This window comes from Dendrobates tinctorius, unplaced genomic scaffold (genome assembly GCF_039654945.1).
Source record: "Dendrobates tinctorius isolate UK_male_01 unplaced genomic scaffold, ASM3965494v1 ptg000332l, whole genome shotgun sequence".
In the NCBI taxonomy this organism is placed as follows: domain Eukaryota; kingdom Metazoa; phylum Chordata; class Amphibia; order Anura; family Dendrobatidae; genus Dendrobates; species Dendrobates tinctorius.
Window position 1 is genome coordinate 624754 of NW_027361998.1, and position 19321 is coordinate 644074.

Genomic DNA, 19321 nt, shown 5'->3' on the forward strand with positions numbered 1-19321 from the left:
TAAGTGCAACAGGGAAAATGTGCAACATACGGAAAGTGCTCCATAAAGTGCAAGAGGGAGAATGTGCAGCGCAGAAAAAGTGCTGCAAAAAGTGCAACACGGGGAAAGGAATCTATGGAGAAAAAAAAGATAAAACACAGAAGAAGTGCAACATGTTCAACGTGCTCCATAAAGTGCAAGAGGGAGAATGTGCAGCGCAGAAACAGTGCTGCAAAAAGTGCAACAGGGAGAATGTACAACACATGGAAAATGTTCCATAAAGTGCAACAGGGAGAATGTGCAACAAAGAAAAAATGCTCCATAAAGTGCAACACGAGGAAAGGAATCTATGGAGAAAAAAAGGGTAAAACACAGAAGAAGTGCAACATGATAAAAGTGTTCCCTAAAGTGCAAGAGGGAGAATGTGCAACACAGAAAAAGTGCTGCAAAAAGTGCAACAGGGAGTATGTACAACACATGGAATGTGTTCCATAAAGTGCAACAGGGAGAATGTGCAACACAGAAAAAGTGCTCCATAAAGTGCAACACAAGGAAAGGAATCTATTGAGGAAAAAAGGGTAAAACACAGAAGAAGTGCAAACTGTTAAAAGTTCTCCATAAAGTGCAAGAGGGAGAATGTGAAACACAGAAAAAGTGCTGCAAACAGTGCAACACATGAAATTGCTCCAGAGGTAAAAGTGCAACAGGGAGAAAGTGCTACTAAGAGAAACTGCTCCATAAAGTGCAACACAGGGAAAGGAATCCATGGAGGAAAAAAAAAGGGTAAAACACAGAAGTGCAACATATTCAAAGTGCTCCATAAAGTGTAACAGGAAAAATGTGCAACACAAAGAGTTCTGCAAAAAGTGCAACACATGAAATTGCTTCAGGAGGTAACAGTGCAACAGGGAGAAAGTGCTACAAAGAGAAACTTCTCCATAAAGTGCAACACAGGGAATGGAATCTATTGAGAAAAAAAGAGCAAATGAAGTACCACAGAATGTTCAACAAAGGGAAAGTGCAACACAGAGAATTCACTCCATGGAGAAAGTGGAACCCAGAGAAAGTGCAAACCACAGTAAGTACAACATATGCAAAGTACTCCATAGAGAAAGTGCAACACAGGAATCGCTACATAGAGAAAGTACAACAGGGAGAATGTACAGCAAAGGGAAAGTGCAACACTTGAAAGTGCTCCATAAAGAATATGCAACACAGAAACTGCTCCACACCGAAATCATAAAAGCATATTATGGAGAAAATGCAACACATGAGAGAGCTACACAGAGAAAATGTAAAACACAGAAACTGCTCAACAGAGACCAACATGTGCAAAGTTCTCCATAGAAAAAGTGCGACACAAAGAATGTGCAAGAAAGGGAAAGTGCAACCCCTGAAGTTGCTGCACAGAAAAGAGCAACACAGAAAAAGTGCAAGCCAAAATAAGTGCAACACATAGAAACTGCTGCACAGAAAAAGGTGCAACACAGAGAAAGCAAAAAAGCACCATAAAGAAAAAATGTAACAGGAAGTGCAATACACAGAAACTGCTCCACAAAGAAGTGGAACATAGGAAAATGTTCCATAAAGAAAGTGCAGCATTGAGAAATCGCGCCATGGAGACAGTGTTACACAGCTGACATCAACCCCAAAAACTATTACCTCAATTGACACTGCATCAGGGCAATCAGAAAGAGCCGAGGCTAAGAGCCAGAATTGGTGCATCTAGTAGATGCACCAATTTTGGGGCAGCTGAAGGCTGGTCTTATTAGGATGGGAAGGGGACAATATCCATTGACCTTACCAGCCTATTAATATCATCCCCCAGCTGTCTGCTTTCCCTTAATTGGTTATTAAATATAGGGGGTAACTCCACATCATTTTTGGGGGGTTGCCCCATTTTTAATAATGAGCCAAGGCAAAGCAAACAGCTGGGGGCTAAAATAGGCTGGAAAGCTCTATAGATATTGGCCCCTTCCCAGCAAAATAAGACCAGCTCATAGCTGTTTGCTTTCCCTTTACTGGTTATTACAAAATAGGGGGGCCACGTTATTATTGTTCATTTATTAACAAGTAATGTAAACTACACACACAAAGCTCTGCTCCACTCCTCCACTTGGATGTCCGCCTCCTGGTTCAAAAGTATAATTTTTTTAATTTTTTTTTAATTCTATGTTACTTTAAGTCATTTTCCTATCCACATTTGTTTGCAGGGCAATTGTCCTGCTCTTACCCCCATTTTGTTTTCTTTTGCAGCCCCCTAGCCCTTACTACGACCATTTTACAGTACCAAAGTTCTGGTTCTAATTAACTTATATGGGGTTTGGGTTCAGGATCAAGTTCTTGTACCTGAACCAGACTTTAAACTACAGTTCGTCTGAACACAATGAACCTCAACATCCACAGGTCAGCTCATCCATACTCTTGATAAAGTGCTGCACAGAGAAAAAGCTGTAAAGAAAAAGCTCCTGAGAAAGTGCTGCATAGAGGAAAAAGCTCTAGAGCAAAAGCTCCTGAAAAAGTGCTGCACAGAGGAAAAATCTGAGAAAAAGCTCCTGAGAAAGTGATAGATAGAGGAACAATCTGAGAAAAAGCTCCTGAGAAAGTGCCTCATAGAGGAAAAAGCTTGAGAGAAAAAGCTGAGAAATTGCTGCACAGAGGAAATATCTGAGGAAAAGCTCCTGAGAAAGTGCCGCATAGAAGAAAAAGCTCTAGAGAAAAAGCTTCTGGGAAAGTGCTGCACAGAAGAAAAAGCTCTAGAGAAAAAGCTCCTGAGAAAGTGTTGCATAGAGGAAAATGCTCTAGAGAAAAAGCTCCTGAGAAAGTGCTGCATAGAGGAAAAAGCCCTAGAGAAAAAGCTTCTGAAAAAGTGCTGTACAGAGGAAAAAGCTCTAGCGAAAAAGCGCCTGAGAAAGTGCCGCATAGAGGAAAAATCTGAGAAAACGCTCCTGAGAAAGTGCTGCATAAAGGATAGAGCTCTAGATAAAAAGCTCCTGAGAAAGTGCTGCATAGAGGAAAAAGCTCTAGAGAAAAAGCTCCTGAGAAAGTGCTGCACAGAGGAAAAAGCTCTAGAGAAAGTGCTGCATAGAGAAAAAGAACAAGCGAGGCCTTAGTCACACGGATGATTTAAAAGTCGTACAGTTTTCATCTTAAAAACATGGTGCACTTTGCCTGTTTGGTCCGTGTTTTTCCCCAGTGTTTGAGGCCATTTTAGGTCTGTTTGTCGCTATCAACTCAGCTTTTTTCATTCTGCATGTGTCTCAGACCCAGTTTTTATCTCTCCATTGACTTTTTTTGGCGGTTTATGATCAGACGTCGGCAGCTGATCGTGCGTGCTGGGAATATTTTGTTAATCGGAGTCTGCGTTTATTCGATTTCAATGTCATTCATCTGAATATTTTTCTCTGACCTTCCAGTAATCCAGAATATTTGGCAGTCTGACACTTATTGAGCAGCCCCGTAATAGCTGTTTCCGTGGTTTTTGGCTGCAGTCTTCTTCTGCATGTCAGAACTTTCCCAGTTATTAATTGCAGCCTATCAGCCGCTGTATAAACGCTTATCAGGAGGACTTGCTACCAGTAAGCACAGGTCCCTCTGCCTCCGGCTCTTCCAGTCCATGCTTGCTCAGCAAGAAGCCAGAAACAAACCTTTTGTCTTACCTGAAGCTTTCCAGGTTCTCATCACACCCACAGTGAAGACGAAGAAAAAGAATGTCTCCAGATAAAGGAATGAAGGCAAGAAGTATGGACAACCACCGAGTTCAAGTAATTGGCTTGTGCTGAAGTATGCCTGCCACTAGGGGGAGCAGTAATGGGCAATGCGCAAATATACAGTACTATCCCTTAATTATAGGCATGCAGAGCATCAATCCTTTATGGGTATGCAGCATATCACACCGCAATAATGCAGCACATCACTATCCTATAATAATGACGCACATTACTCAGCACAGCGCCTCCTCATGGATAGTGCCACATAGTGCATCCGCATGGGCAGTACAGGCATAGTGCTCTATATGTAGTGGCAGCATCATTCTTACAATCTTATTACCTGCAGCATCCACTAGGGGACGCAGACTGCAGACATATTTCCAGTGGCATGTAAAAGTCTGGGCACCCCTGGTCAAAATTACTGTTATCGTGAAAAGTTGAAAATGAAACGATCTAACGTTACAGATGACACATTTCCTTTGTATTTTAGGCAATATATATATATATATATATATATATATACATATTGTCACTTTTTTCACTTCTTGCTTGATGGATTTTCCTCCATTCTTTCTTGGAGATTTCCTCCAGTTCTGTGAGATTCCTGGGCCGTCTTCCATCCTCTGCTATTTTGAGGTCTAGACACAGATTTTCAATGATGTTCAGATCCGGGGACTGTGAGGGCCATTGTAAACCCTTCAGCTTGTGCCTTTTGAGGTCGTCTATTGTGGATTGTGACGTGTGTATAGGATCATTATTCATTTGTAGAAGCCATCCTCTTCCTCTTCCTCCCTTCAGCTTTTTTTTACACATGATGTTATGTTTGCATCAAGACTTTGTTGAAATTTCATTGAATCCATTCTTCCCTTTACCCGTGAAATGTTCCCCGCGCCATTGGCTGCAACACAACCCCAAAGCAAGATTGATCCTCCCCCATGCTTAATGGTTGGCACGATGTTCTTTTCCTGAAATTCTGTGCCCTTTTTTCTCCACCTTTGATCATTGTGGCCACAGACTTCTATTTTACCCCATAGATCCACAGCACTTGTTTCCAAAATGCATCAGGCTTGTTTAGATGTTCTTTTGCATACTTCTGATGCTGGATGTTATGGTGAGGATGCAGGAGAGGTTTCCTTCTGATGACTCTTCCATGAAGGCCATATTTGTGCAGGTGTCTCTGAGCAGTAGAACAATGTACCAGAACTCCAGACTCAGCTAAATCTTGCTGAAGGTCTATTGCAGTCAAGCGGTGGGTTCTGATTTGCTTCTGCAGCAATCCTAAGAGCAGCTCTCACTGAAATTTTGCTTGGTCTTCCAGACCTTATCTTGACCTTCACTGATCCTGGTAGCTGCCATTTCTTAATTATATTTCAAACTGAGGAAAGGGCAACTTGAAAATGTTTTGCTATCGTCTTATAGCCTTCTCCTGCTTTGTGGGCCTCCACCATTTTAATTTTCTAGGCAGCTCCTTAGAAGACCCCTTGGCTGCTGATTTTTGGCACAAAGTTAGAGGAGGCTGGGTTTTTATAAAGCCGGTGAAGTTTGCATCACCTGGCCTTTCCTAACGATGATATCGTGAACAAGCCATAACCCTATCAGGCTAATTAAGGTTTAAAACCTTGATTACAATTATCTGAGCACACAAACCTCCAAGGGTGCACAAACTTTTGCATCGGCCCATTTTTCCTTTTTGTAATTTTTAAAATGTAAATAATGACTATATATATTTACCTAAAATACAAATGAAATGTGTCATCTGTAACTTTAGGCCTTTTAGAGATCATTTCATCTTCAACTTGCTTAACTGTTCACAACGGTAATTTTGACCAGGGGTGCCCAAACTTTTACATGTCACTGTATATTGCTTCTATACATTCTTGCAGTATATAAATGATCTAGGACTGTAGCACAGTACATTCTGTTTGCCAAAAACTAAATATTCCTTATAATCGGGACCTTCTGGTGATATGACAATGAGGAGAGCGCGATTATCATGGGGGTTTTAGGCGCTCAGTATTGTGATTAGGCACAATTATAATGCTCCCCCTACAGTTAGGGAAAGGTACTGCCTGCAGCGACGTCTTCTATCCATCCTCCATTACGGATCGTGCACCAAAAGTGACTATTCCAGAATTAATCTCAAGTAGGCAACAGTAGTGGAGGGATGAGCTCTCTTGATGGCCCTGGGGGTTCTCGGAATGCCCTCCCAACACCCTAACAATTGGATAAAGCAGCATTCAATATCCGGGACGTTTCACCTTCTCCTGGTCGAGGCCGTACCATTGATATAGATTGAACCCTCACCTGTAGTGATGACTCCGTTCTTTATCCCATTAGTTTCTGGTATCCAATTGTCCTTGAGCACGATCTGAAGGAAAGAAGAACATACGGTCAGATGTCAGTCATCACAGCAGAAGACACAGGATCGCCACCTTGAGATCCACCTGATCTAGAGAACTTCTTTCCAGGATGTGCCCTGCTTTATCTCATATCTTTTGCTTGTTGGTCTCTTCTTCAAGAAGAACAAACATCTAGAAGGCCATTATCAGCCTCCATCATGGACGTCACACCCAGTGGGGTTGTGTAGGTTACCAGCTCTTGGGACAAGGCAAGTATCCGCACCCCCTAATCCACGGAGCAGAAGCACTCCACGAGTGCTGCCATGAATCCAGTATTAAACCCCTTTTCACTCAAATACTTATGTAACTGCTTAGACCCTCTTTTTTTCTGCTTTTTGCTAAACTTGAACATAAAAGTAAACAAAAATAATAGTTATACATTTTTAGAATATACAGCACTGTGCAAAAGTGTTAGGCAGGTGTGGAAACAATGCTGAAAAGTAAGAAGCTTCCAATATAGAAGTGTTAATAGTTTATCTGTATCAATCAACAAAATGTAAAGTGAATGAACAAAAGAGACATCTAAATCCCTACAGTATCTGGTGACCGCCCATCACCTCCATCATCAGTATCTGGTGACCGCCCATCACCTCCATCATTAGTATCTGGTGACTGCCTGTCACCTCCATCATCAGTATCGGGTGACCGCCCGTCACCTCCATCATCAGTATCTTGTGACTGCCTGTCACCTCCATCATCAGTATCGGGTGACCGCCCGTCACCTCCATCATCAGTATCTGGTGACTGCCCGTCGCCTCTATCATCAGTATCTGGTGACTGCCCGTCACCTCCATCATCAGTATCTGGTGACCGCCCATCACCTCCATCATCAGTATCTGGTGACTGCCTGTCACCTCCATCATCAGTATCGGGTGACCGCCCGTCACCTCCATCATCAGTATCTGGTGACTGCCTGTCACCTCCATCATCAGTATCGGGTGACCGCCCGTCACCTCCATCATCAGTATCTGGTGACCACCCATCACCTCCATCATCAGTATCTGGTGACTGCCCGTCGCCTCTATCATCAGTATCTGGTGACTACCCGTCACCTCCATCATCAGTATCTGGTGACCGCCCATCACCTCCATCATCAGTATGTGGTGACTGCCTGTCACCTCCATCATCAGTATCTGGTGACCGCCTGTCACCTCCATCATCAGTATGTGGTGACCGCCCATCACTTCCATCAGCAGTATCTGGTGACTGCCTGTCACCTCCATCATCAGTATCTGGTGGTCGCTCATCACCTCCATCATCACTATCTGGTGACCGCTCGTCTCCTCCGTCACTTCTCGTCACTTGTACACAGGTTATGGAGGATCTCGGCAGGAGGTTGTTCCAAACATCTTGGAGCCCTGACCCCAGATCTCCTGTGTATGAGGCTTGTGCGGATCCTTCTGTCTCTTCATGTGATCCCAGACAGACTGGATGATGTGAGATCAGGGCTCTGTGTTCCCGGATCATCACCCCCAGGACTCCTTGTTATTAATGTCATTGGCTGGATGTTGGGGGTGGTTGTTCTGCTGTAGAATAAATTTGGAGCCGATCAGACGCCTCCTGATGGTATTACATGATGGGTAAGTATCTGCCGGGATGTCTCAGCATTGAGGACACCATTAATCCTGAGCAAATCCACAACACTTGTTGCTGAAGTGCCACCACAACCTTGCAGGACCCTCAACCGTGCTCCACTGCTCCTGCAGACCCTCATGATTGTGCCGCTCTCCGGCCTCCGGGGAACCATCTGCTTCTGTTAAAGCTGAATATTTCACATTGTGACTCCTCTTTCCTGAGATCTGCTGACATTTTCTTCACCCAGTTCCTAGGTTTTTGCGCATACTGAGTCTCTCTTCTTTGTTTCCATATGGAAGGCTTTGCTTTTGGTCACAATTCTTCCATGAAGATGACTTCTGACCAGTCTTCTCCTAATAGTAAGTGGTTTTAAATGGGTCACACTGGTTTCTGCTATTCCTGAACTGATGGCACTGCTGGACATGTCCTGATTTTGAAAGTGAAGTAACATGATGTGTTTTTCATCTGCTGCACTGAGCTTCCTTGGCCGACCTCTGCGTTCTCAACATTGACAATTTCTTCAAAATAGCCTAAACAGAACATCTTGAAACCTCAGTCAGTCCTGGTAGACACCTCGCTGATGCAGTACGACTACCTTGTGTCTTATTGCGGTGTTCAGTCTTGCTGTGGGGAAACACAGGAACCCGTCTTCCACATCCTCACCTTTTGTAGTAATTTGGCTATTCCTCTACCAGTATTAAGCCTCCTACACTGTTTCCATTTCAGATAATTGCAGTGTTTCAACTTAAATATGTATCTGACTCATACACCTGATTATAATTCTGCAAAATCCGTGATTTTGTTCAAGCGCTTAGAAAGATTCACGAGGACAAAGAGCGACCACCACATATTGATGGGATTTAGATTTTAGATTCTTTTTTATTCATTGACTTTTCATTTTGTTAATTGATAAAAAAATAAATTATTATCACTTCTACATCTGAAAGCTTCTTCCTTTGCAGCTTTTTTTTTACATACCGGCCTAAAACTTTTGAACAACCCACTATATATTTTTTTATTACTTTTTTCACACTTTTTTATGTAACTACTTTATTACCATAACTTAATTTTAGTCTCTAAACCTAATCCAATACTTAACCTAGAAAAAGTATGTAAAACGTAACATTATTATAATGCCTGAAGTTCCCTTACACTCTTCTCAAAAAATTACTGGTGAGAATAAATGTGGGAGAGCACAGTGCGGCGTCCATGATCTGATACCGTCACTGCTTATACACAGCCCATCAGTTGATATGAATTTGACATCAGCTACCATGCTCTGCATAGGCAGCAACCGAGATAACAAATCTCAATTATTCTGAGAGCTTTGTCATCAGGCTGGCCAAGAAGTAGCAGCTCGGTGCAGTTGAGTCCTGGATCATTTGATAGTGGGGTGGTGGGGAAGTGTGGTAAAATGTGGTGCCCTTTTAGGTTGTGTCACTTAGGGCAATTGCCCCTGTTCAGCCCCCCTAACACTATACCATTACTATGGACAGACCTTTATTTTAATCTAGGCCGGCTAGCAAAAATTATAGTAAATCTGTTAGCCCACGAATGGTCCTACGAGGGTAGCGTAAAAAGTGCAGAAAGGTGAAAAGTTTTTGCACAAGTTTAGGAAGTGCAATAGTACAACATTTTTATTGCGCACATATGTGGAGCATGCACCTTCAAAGATGTCCCCGATATCTTCAACTTTGGTTAAAAAAAAAACCCGACTAGCATGGAAAGAACATTACATGTAGGAAGGAGACCAAACAAGAAGATCAAGAGAAAGACTTCTCATTATGGAGTATAGTGTGGAAGAGAAGGAGAACCGTACAATAATATGGACGACAATTATGGGACCTAGACAGTCACTGAGGAACATGACTGAAGCCTGAGGAACATTGGTCAGGGATTTGGAGGCTCTAAGAGAAGTCACTTGTGAAAGAGACAGCCATAGATCTTGAAAGACAAGGGAGCCAGTCGCAGAATATGGTGACTGAAGCACCATGGTAGCCCTTTTCGTAGTCAAGATATTGGTAGGGACTAATTGGTCTAAGACTTGGCCAAAGGCCCAAGCAAGACTAGGAGAGAACTGGGACAAGTCTACAGTTTCCTTCTGTGAGTGATTAAGGTGCGGTTGAGCCCCAGTTGATACGTGTGCCATTGCGAGAAGTTAACATGACATTCTTAAAGATGCACAAGAACTTTAATAGGATAGGTTAACCAAAACGAGGTCAACGACCCACCCTTTGGTTCCAATGCAACTGTATGTTCATAGCCGTGGCTTGTCAGGAGCGAGGTCTAGCAGTTGTCAGGACCCTCATAGGCACTAGGACCTTGTCATATAACAGCATGTTTTGGAAGGGATACATGTAGTTTTCTGGAGGATCTGTCAACCATCTTGGGTGCTAGTGGACCTCCTTAAAAGTTTGAGGTGTGCAAAATTCTCTGCCCTTCGGGAAAAGTAATTGAAAATAACTCTACAACTTCCTTCCCAAGGTGAAGTTTCACATCACGTGTAACCGTTAAGTGGAGGTGCCATTAAGGAAGGCAGTAACTGCCAAGAGTGATGTACCTCTCTGTGAAAAAAACAAACCTGTTCCTTGTATGCACAGGACAAACCATCGAAATACCAAGGGATTGTCTATAACCATTATATGTCTTGGTAGTTTTTGGGGCAGAGTTACTGTAGAAAGCATGGCATGGAGCTATGCAGGGCAGGAAGGGTTAATTTCAGTCCACAACATAAATTCCTCCTGAATAACATAAGGAGCCAATATTAGATTAACGTGCAGTAGCCGAAAGGCCGTAATGCATCCATCCCTTCTCTGCGGCTGCCATTGTTTTAACGCGGTACATGTGCATTAACTTACCCAAATCCAACATGATAAATTGCTGCTTTTCAATTGATTTTTGAGAAACCCATCCTGCAGGAGCTTGTTCTGGTCCTCTGAAGACTCGTCAATTCCACGGAACATTTCAGTGTTTTTTTTTTATTTCCAAGGCAAAAAGGTTCCTTCCTGCCAAACTATAGGTGAAAATGAGGCGCCTGGATGTGTCTGATCAGGGATCACTGTAGTGGCAGCGCAATAACTTTGCAGTAAGGGACGTCATGAAGAATTGAGGGATTTTGCACCTGATCAGAGCCCAGCAGATGAGATGAGTTATTTTTCCAACAGCTGCCATGCTCTGCATAGGCAGCAACCAAGATAACAAAACTCAATTATACCGAGACCTTTGGCACCCGGCAATCCACACACTTACTGTGTCGGACACCAGCTGAATCAAGTGACCGTGGAGGTGGGAAAGTGTGACAAAATTTTGCTCTTCTTTCAAATGTGACACCCCCACAAAGACACACTATACCACTGGCCAACCTGTCAATGATTACTTTCCATCTCCATAGGAGATAACTAATTTCACCAACTTCACCCACTAAGACCACACACTTTCATGAAAAAATAGCAATGAAAACTGATGAAAATGTAAAAAAAATTGCAAATTTTTATGCACAACAGACACGACAAAACATTCATGTTTATTTTATTTTATGCCAGTTGTCAAAATTACAGTAAATGTGTTGGCTCATGATTGGGTGGTGTAAAAACTGCAAATTTTTTAACAACTATGGGAAATACAAAAATAGGACATTTTATTGCCATATATGTGGACATGCTCCTTCTTACAAGAGAAGAACATTACATGTAGCAAGCGGAACAAGCAAGTCGATCAAAATAAACATTTCTTATTATAGATGATAATGTGACCCAAACGGAAGTGGAGGAAAACCACGCAGTAATATGGATGACAATTATTAGGTAGCACCACTGAGGAACATACTGGTAGAGGCAGGGAGTGACCAAAGCCTGAGGAGAATTGTCCTAGTATTTGGAGGCAATAAGGGGGGTGGTCACTTCAGAAAAAAACACCCAAAGATCTTTAGAGATCTTTATAACTACTGGGGGGACTGCTCAACTACCGAGGGGACTGTACAACTACTTACGGTTCTGAACAGCTACTATACCACTACTGTGGGGACTATACAACTACAGAGAGGACTGTACAACTACTGAGGGGACTGCACAACTATTGAGAGGACTGTACAACTATTGAGGGGACTATACCACTACTGTGGGGACTGTACTACTGCTGAGAGGACTGTACAATTACTGAGGGGACTATACAACTACAGAGAGGACTATACAACTACAGAGAGGACTGTACAACTACTGAGGGGGTTGCACAACTACTGAGAGGACTGTACAACTATTGAGGGGACTATACCACTACTGTGGGGACTGTACTACTGCTGAGAGGACTGTACAATTACTGAGGGGACTATACAACTACTGAGGGGACTATACAACTATTGAGAGGACTGTGCAACTACTGAGGGGACTATACAACTACTAGGAGGAATGTCCAACTACTGAGGGGACTGTATAACTACAGAGAGGACTGAGCAATTACAGAGAGAATTATAAAACTAAAGAGAGGACTGTAGAACTACTGAGATGACTGTACAACTGCTGAGGGGACTATACAACTAGTAAGAGGACTGTACAACTACTGAGAGAACTGAACAACGACTGAGAGGACTGTACAACTACTGAGGGGACTATATAACTATTAAGAGGCATGTACAACTACTGATTTTACTGTACAACTACCGAGGGGACTGTACAACTACTAAGGGGACTGTACAACTACCGAGTGGACTGCACAATTACAGAAAGAATTATTCAACTACTGAGGGGACTATACAACTACTAAGAGGAATGTGCAACCACTGAGGGGACTGTACAACTACCGAGGGGACTGTACAACTACTGAGAGAACTATACAACTACAGAGAGGATTGTACAACTACTGAGGGGACTGTACAACTACTGAGGGGACTGTACAACAACTGAGAGGACTGTACAACTACTGAGGAGACTGTACAACTACTGAGGGGACTGTACAACTACTGAGAGGATTGTACAACTACTGAGGAGACTGTACAACTACTGAGGGGACTGTACAACTACTGAGGAGACTGTACAACTACTGAGGAGACTGTACAACTACTGAGGAGACTGTACAACTACTGAGGGGACTGTACAACTACTGAGGGGACTGTAAAACTAGTGAGAGAACTGTACAACTACAGAGAGGCCTGAACAATTACAGAGAGAATTATAAAACTACTGAGAGGACTGTACAACTGCTGAGGGGACTATACAACTAGTAAGAGGACTGTACAACTACTGAGAGAACTGTACAATGACTGAGAGGACTGTACAACTACTGAGGGGACTATATAACTATTAAGGGGCGTGTACAACTACTGAGTGGACTGGATATCTACCGAGGGGACTGTAAAACTACTGAGGGGACTGTAAAACTACTGAGGGGACTGTACAACTACTGAGAACTGTACAACTACTGATTTTACTGTACAACTACCGAGGGGACTGTACAACTACTGAGGGGACTGTGCAACTACTGAGGGAACTGTACAACTACTGAGAGAACTGTACAATGACTGAGAGGACTGTGCAACTACTGAGGGGACTATATAACTATTAAGAGGCGTGTACAACTACTGAGTGGACTGGATATCTACCGAGGGGACTGTAAATCTACTGAGGGGACTGTACAACTACTGAGGAGACTGTACAACTACTGAGGGGACTGTACAACTACTGAGGGGACTGTACAACTACTGAGGGGACTATACAACTACTGATTTTACTGTACAACTACTGAGGGGACTGTACAACTACCGAGGGGACTGTACAACTACTGAGGGTACTGTATAACTACCGAGTGGACTGCACAATTACAGAAAGAATTATTCAACTACTGAGAGGACTGTGCAACTACTGAGAGAACTATACAACTACAGAGAGGATTGTACAACTACTGAGGGGACGGTACAACTACTGAGGGGACTGTACAACTACTGAGAGGACTGTACAACTACCGAGGGGACTGTACAACTACCGAGGGGACTGTACAACTACAGAGAGGCCTGAACAATTACAGAGAGAATTATAAAACTACTGAGGGGACTGCTAAACTACTGAGGGGACTGAGCAGCTACTGAGGGGGCTATATAACTATTAAAGGAAATCTGTCACCCTTTTTTTTGCCTATTAGCTGCCGGCACCGAAATCAGGGGCTTATCTACAGCATTCTGTAATGCTGTAGATAAGCCCCTGATGTAACCTGAAAGAGAAGAAAAAGGAGTTATATTATACTCACCGGGGGCGCAGTCCGATCTTGGTCAGATGGGTGTTGTGGTCCAGCGCCTCCCATCTTCATATGAAGCCGTCCTCTTCTTTCCTTCCTGTCGTGGCTCTGGCGCAGGTGCACTGTTCTGCCCTGTTGGGGGCAGAGCAGAGCAGAATACTGTAGTGCGCAGGCGCCGGACCTCTCCCGGCGCCTGCGCACTGCAGGACTCTGCTCTGCCCTCAACAGGGCAGAGCAGTGCGCCTGCGCAGGAGCCACGGCAGGAAGGGAAGAAGAGGACGGCATCGTATGTAGATGGGAGGCGCCGGACCGCGACACCCATCGGACCGGACGCCGAGGGGAGTATGATCTCTTTTTTCTTATCTTTCAGGTTACATCGGGGGCTTATCTACAGCATTACAGAATGCTGTAGATAAGCCCCTAATGTCGGTGCCGGCAGCTCATAGTCGAAAAAAAGGGTGACAGATTCCCTTTAAGAGGAATGTACAACTACTGAGTGGACAGAACATCTACCGAGGGGACTGTACAACTACCAAGACGACTATGCAACTACAGAGACGACTGTACAACTACTGAGAGGACTGTACAACTACTGAGGGGACTGTACAACTACTGAGGGGAATGTACAACTACAGAGAGAACTGTACAACTACTGAGGGGAGTTTATAACTACTGAGGGGAATGTACAACTACTGAGATGACTGTACAACTACTGAGGGGACTGTACAACTACTGAGATGACTGTAGAACTACTTAGCAGATTGTGCAGCTACTGAGAGGACTGTACAACTAAAGAGAGGACCGCTAAACTACTGAGGGGACTGAACAACTACTGAGATGACTGTACAACTACTGAGATGACTGTACAACTACTGAGATGACTGTAGAACTACTGAGATGACTGTAGAACTACTGAGCAGATTGTGCAGCTACTGAGAGGACTGTACAACTACTGAGATGACTGTACAACTACTGAGATGACTGTACAACTACTGAGATGACTGTAGAACTACTGAGCAGATTGTGCAGCTACTGAGAGGACTGTACAACTAAAGAGAGGACTGTACAACTACTGAGTGGTCTATACAACTACTGAGGGGACTGTACACCTGCTGAGAGGACAATACAACTACTGAGAGGACTAAATACCTATTAAGAGGAATGTACAACTACTGAGAGGACTAAATACCTATTAAGAGGAATGTACAACTACTGAGAGGACTGGACATCTATTGAGGGGACTGTACAACTACTGAGGGGACTATATAACTATTAAGAGGACTGTGCAACTACTGAGGGAACTATATACCTATTAAGAGGAATGTACAACTACTGAGGGGACTGTACAACTACCGAGAGGACTATGCAGCTACAGAGAGGACTGTACAACTACTGAGGGGACTGTACAACTACTGAGGGGACTGTACAACTACTAAGAGGACTGTACAACTACCGAGAGGACTATGCAGCTACAGAGAGGACTATACAACTACTGAGAGGACTGTACAACTACTGAGGGGACTGCACAACTACTGAGGGGACTGCACAACTACTGAGCGGACTGTACAACTACTGAGAGGACTGTACAACTACTGAGAGGACTGTACAACTACTGAGAGGACTGTACAACTACTGATGGTACTGTACAACTACTGAGAGGACTGTACAACTACTGATGGGACTGTACAACTACTGAGAGGACTGTACAACTACTGAGAGGACTGTACAACTACTGATGGGACTGTACAACTACTGAGGGGACTGTACAACTACTGAGAGGACTGTACAACTACTGATGGGACTGTACAACTACTGAGAGGACTGTACAACTACTGAGGGGACTGTACAACTACTGAGAGGACTGTACAACTACTGAGAGGACTGTACAACTACTGATAGGACTGTACAACTACTGAGGGGACTGTACAACTACTGAGGGGACTGCACAACTACTGAGGGGACAGTACAACTACTGAGCGGACTGTACAACTACTGAGAGGACTGTACAACTACTGAGAGGACTGTACAACTACTGAGAGGACTGTACAACTACTGATGGGACTGTACAACTACTGAGAGGACTGTACAACTACTGAGAGGACTGTACAACTACTGAGAGGACTGTACAACTACTGATGGGACTGTACAACTACTGAGAGGACTGTACAACTACTGAGAGGACTGTACAACTACTGAGGGGACTGTACAACTACTGAGCGGACTGTACAACTACTGAGCGGACTGTACAACTACTGAGCGGACTGTACAACTACTGAGGGGACTGTACAACTACTGAGAGGACTGTACAACTACTGAGCGGACTGTACAACTACTGAGGGGACTGTACAACTACTGAGGGGACTGTACAACTACTGAGCGGACTGTACAACTACTGAGGGGACTGTACAACTACTGAGAGGACTGTACAACTACTGAGCGGACTGTACAACTACTGAGAGGACTGTACAACTACTGATGGGACTGTACAACTACTGAGAGGACTGTACAACTACTGATGGGACTGTACAACTACTGAGAGGACTGTACAACTACTGAGAGGACTGTACAACTACTGAGAGGACTGTATAACTACTGATGGGACTGTACAACTACTGAGAGGACTGTACAACTACTGAGAGGACTGTACAACTACTGAGGGGACTGTACAACTACTGAGAGGACTATACAACTACTTATACGATGGACTACTTGCTAGAGATGGGGTGCACCTTACGAAGACTGGAAAGCATGTATTTGGAAGTCGCCTTGCTACACTTGTAAGGAGAGCTTTAAACTAGAACAACATGGGAAGGGAAGCAAAAGACCAGAAAAAGCCATACACCTGACAAATGCTACTGAGAACTCTGCTATTAGAAGTGGAAAGGAAGAACAAAGACGAAAGAATCTAATTAATAAAAATATTGGAGAAAGAGAAACCAATCACAAACTAAAATGTTTCTATACTAATGCACAAAGCATGGGCAACAAACAAGGAGAATTGGAACTACTAACACAGGAAAAGAAATATGATGTCATTGGAATCACTGAAACTTGGTGGGACAATACACATGATTGGAATACAAGACTAGAAGGATACAACTTATTTACAAGAAACAGACTTGATAAACGAGGAGGAGGTGTCGCATTGTATGTTAGAAACGCGTATATATGCACAGAGATTGACGCTTCAGAGACTGGGAGTTCTGTGGAAACTGTTTGGGTAAGAATACAAGGACAGAACAATGGAAAGGACACCATTGTAGGCATTTACTACAGGCCGCCTGTGCAAGCTGAGGATATGGATGAACTCTTCATGCATCAAATGACCAAGTTCTCCAAAAAATATGACATAGTTGTCATGGGAGATTTCAACTATCCAGACATTTGTTGGGAATCTCTCTCAGGCAAAACTAACAGGTCAAGGAAATTCTTATCCTCTCTTGCTGACAACTTTATCTTCCAAAAGGTAAGGGAGAAAACAAGGGGAACTGCTACCTTGGATCTAATCCTTATAAACAGGGAGGAAATGGTTGAAGAGGTAAAAGTGGCTGGGACCCTAGGAGGTAGCGACCATGCTATTTTAGAATTTTGGATAACTAGAGGCGGAAGACCTGTGAAGACTCAGACGTCAAGGTTAGATTTCAGAAAGGCAGATTTTAAGGGATTCAGAAAGAGAATTGGAGGGATCCAATGGCTGGATATCCTTAAAGACAAAAATGTCCAGGAAGGATGGGCAATCTTGAAAAATGAAATTCTCAAAGCACAGTTGTTAACAATTCCGAAAAGAGGGAAGAATAGGAAGCATTTAAGGAAACCAGGATGGATGAACACAGAACTTAAGCACATGCTAAAAAGGAAGAAAAAAATGTTTATAAAATGGAAAGAGGGAGGCATATCTAAAGAAGAATATAATGCTGTCTGCAGAACCTGCAGGGCACAAATCAGATTAGCTAAAGCTGAAAATGAATTAAGGCTTGCAAGAGATGTCAAAAGCAATAATAAAGGATTTTGGGGATATGTCAAAAGTAAAAGAAAAGTCAAAGATGCTATAGGATTTTTACAGGATGAAAATGATGAAATGGTAAGACAGGATGTTGAGAAGGCTGAACTTTTAAATTCCTATTTTGCATCTGTTTTCTCTCAGAAAGGAAATGTAACATCAACTGTTATTCACTGTCCTATTAAGGGAATAGAAGAATCCAGGATATCTATAAACAGAAAGATAGTGAGGAAACACTTAGCTAACCTAAATGAATTCAAATCTCCAGGTCCAGATGAATTACACCCCAGAGTACTGAAGGAGATAGCAGAAGAAATTTTTGAACCCCTCTCCATAATCTTTGAAAATTCTTGGAGAACAGGAGAAGTGCCAGAAGACTGGAGAAGAGCAAATGTTGTTCCTATCTTCAAAAAGGGGAAGAAGGTGGACCCAGGCAACTATAGGCCGGTGAGTCTGACTTCTATACCAGGAAAGATCTTTGAACAAATTATTAAACAACATGTATGTCAATACCTGGATAAGAATGAAGTGATTAAACAGAGTCAGCATGGGTTTGTAACTAATAAGTCATGTCAGACTAACTTAATTTCCTTCTATGACGGTATCACTAATTGGGTGGATCAAGGAAATGCTGTAGATATAGTATATCTAGACTTCAGCAAAGCATTTGACAAAGTCTCTCATACAATCCTTATTGAAAAAATGACTAAGTATGGAATGGACAAGGCAACTGTTAGGTGGATTCATAACTGGCTTAGTGATCGGACCCAAAGAGTGGTCGTAAATGGCTGCACATCCAGCTGGAAGAATGTCTCAAGTGGGGTACCACAGGGCTCTGTCCTGGGTCCTGTATTGTTCAACATCTTTATCAACGATTTAGATGAAGGAATTGAGGGTAAACTGATTAAATTTGCTGATGACACAAAGCTAGGAGGGATAGCTAATACTAGAGAAGAGAGAGAGAGGATTCAAAAAGATTTAAATAAACTGGAGAAGTGGGCAGCAACTAACAGAATGGTTTTTAACAGGGAGAAATGCAAAGTACTACATCTGGGCAATAAAAATGAAAAAAGCATATACAGAATGGGAGGAATAGGGCTAAGTGACAGCACATGTGAAAAAGACTTGGGTATACTAATAGATCACAGACTGAATATGAGTCAACAGTGTGATGCAGCAGCAAAAAAGGCAAATGCAATTCTAGGATGAATTAACAGAAGCATACAGTCTAGATCACGTGAAGTCATTATTTCCCTCTACTCCTCTTTGGTCAGACCTCATCTGGAATATTGTGTCCAGTTTTGGGCACCACATTTTAAAAAAGACATCAACAAACTGGAGCAAGTTCAGAAAAGAGCGACCAAAATGGTGACCGGTCTGCAAACCCTGTCTTATGAGGAAAGGTTGCAGGATTTGGGAATGTTTAGTTTGCAAAA

General features: G+C 43.0%; 1 protein-coding gene across 1 annotated transcript in view; it reads right to left on the reverse strand.

Annotated features, from left to right (window-relative positions):
• Positions 1-19321, reverse strand: part of LOC141074289 (uncharacterized) — an 85873-nt gene that overhangs the window by 14591 nt on the left and 51961 nt on the right. The window contains exon 4 of the mRNA XM_073561907.1: positions 5994-6057. Coding sequence (XP_073418008.1) covers positions 5994-6057 — 64 coding nt within the window. The remainder of the gene's footprint in view (positions 1-5993; positions 6058-19321) is intronic.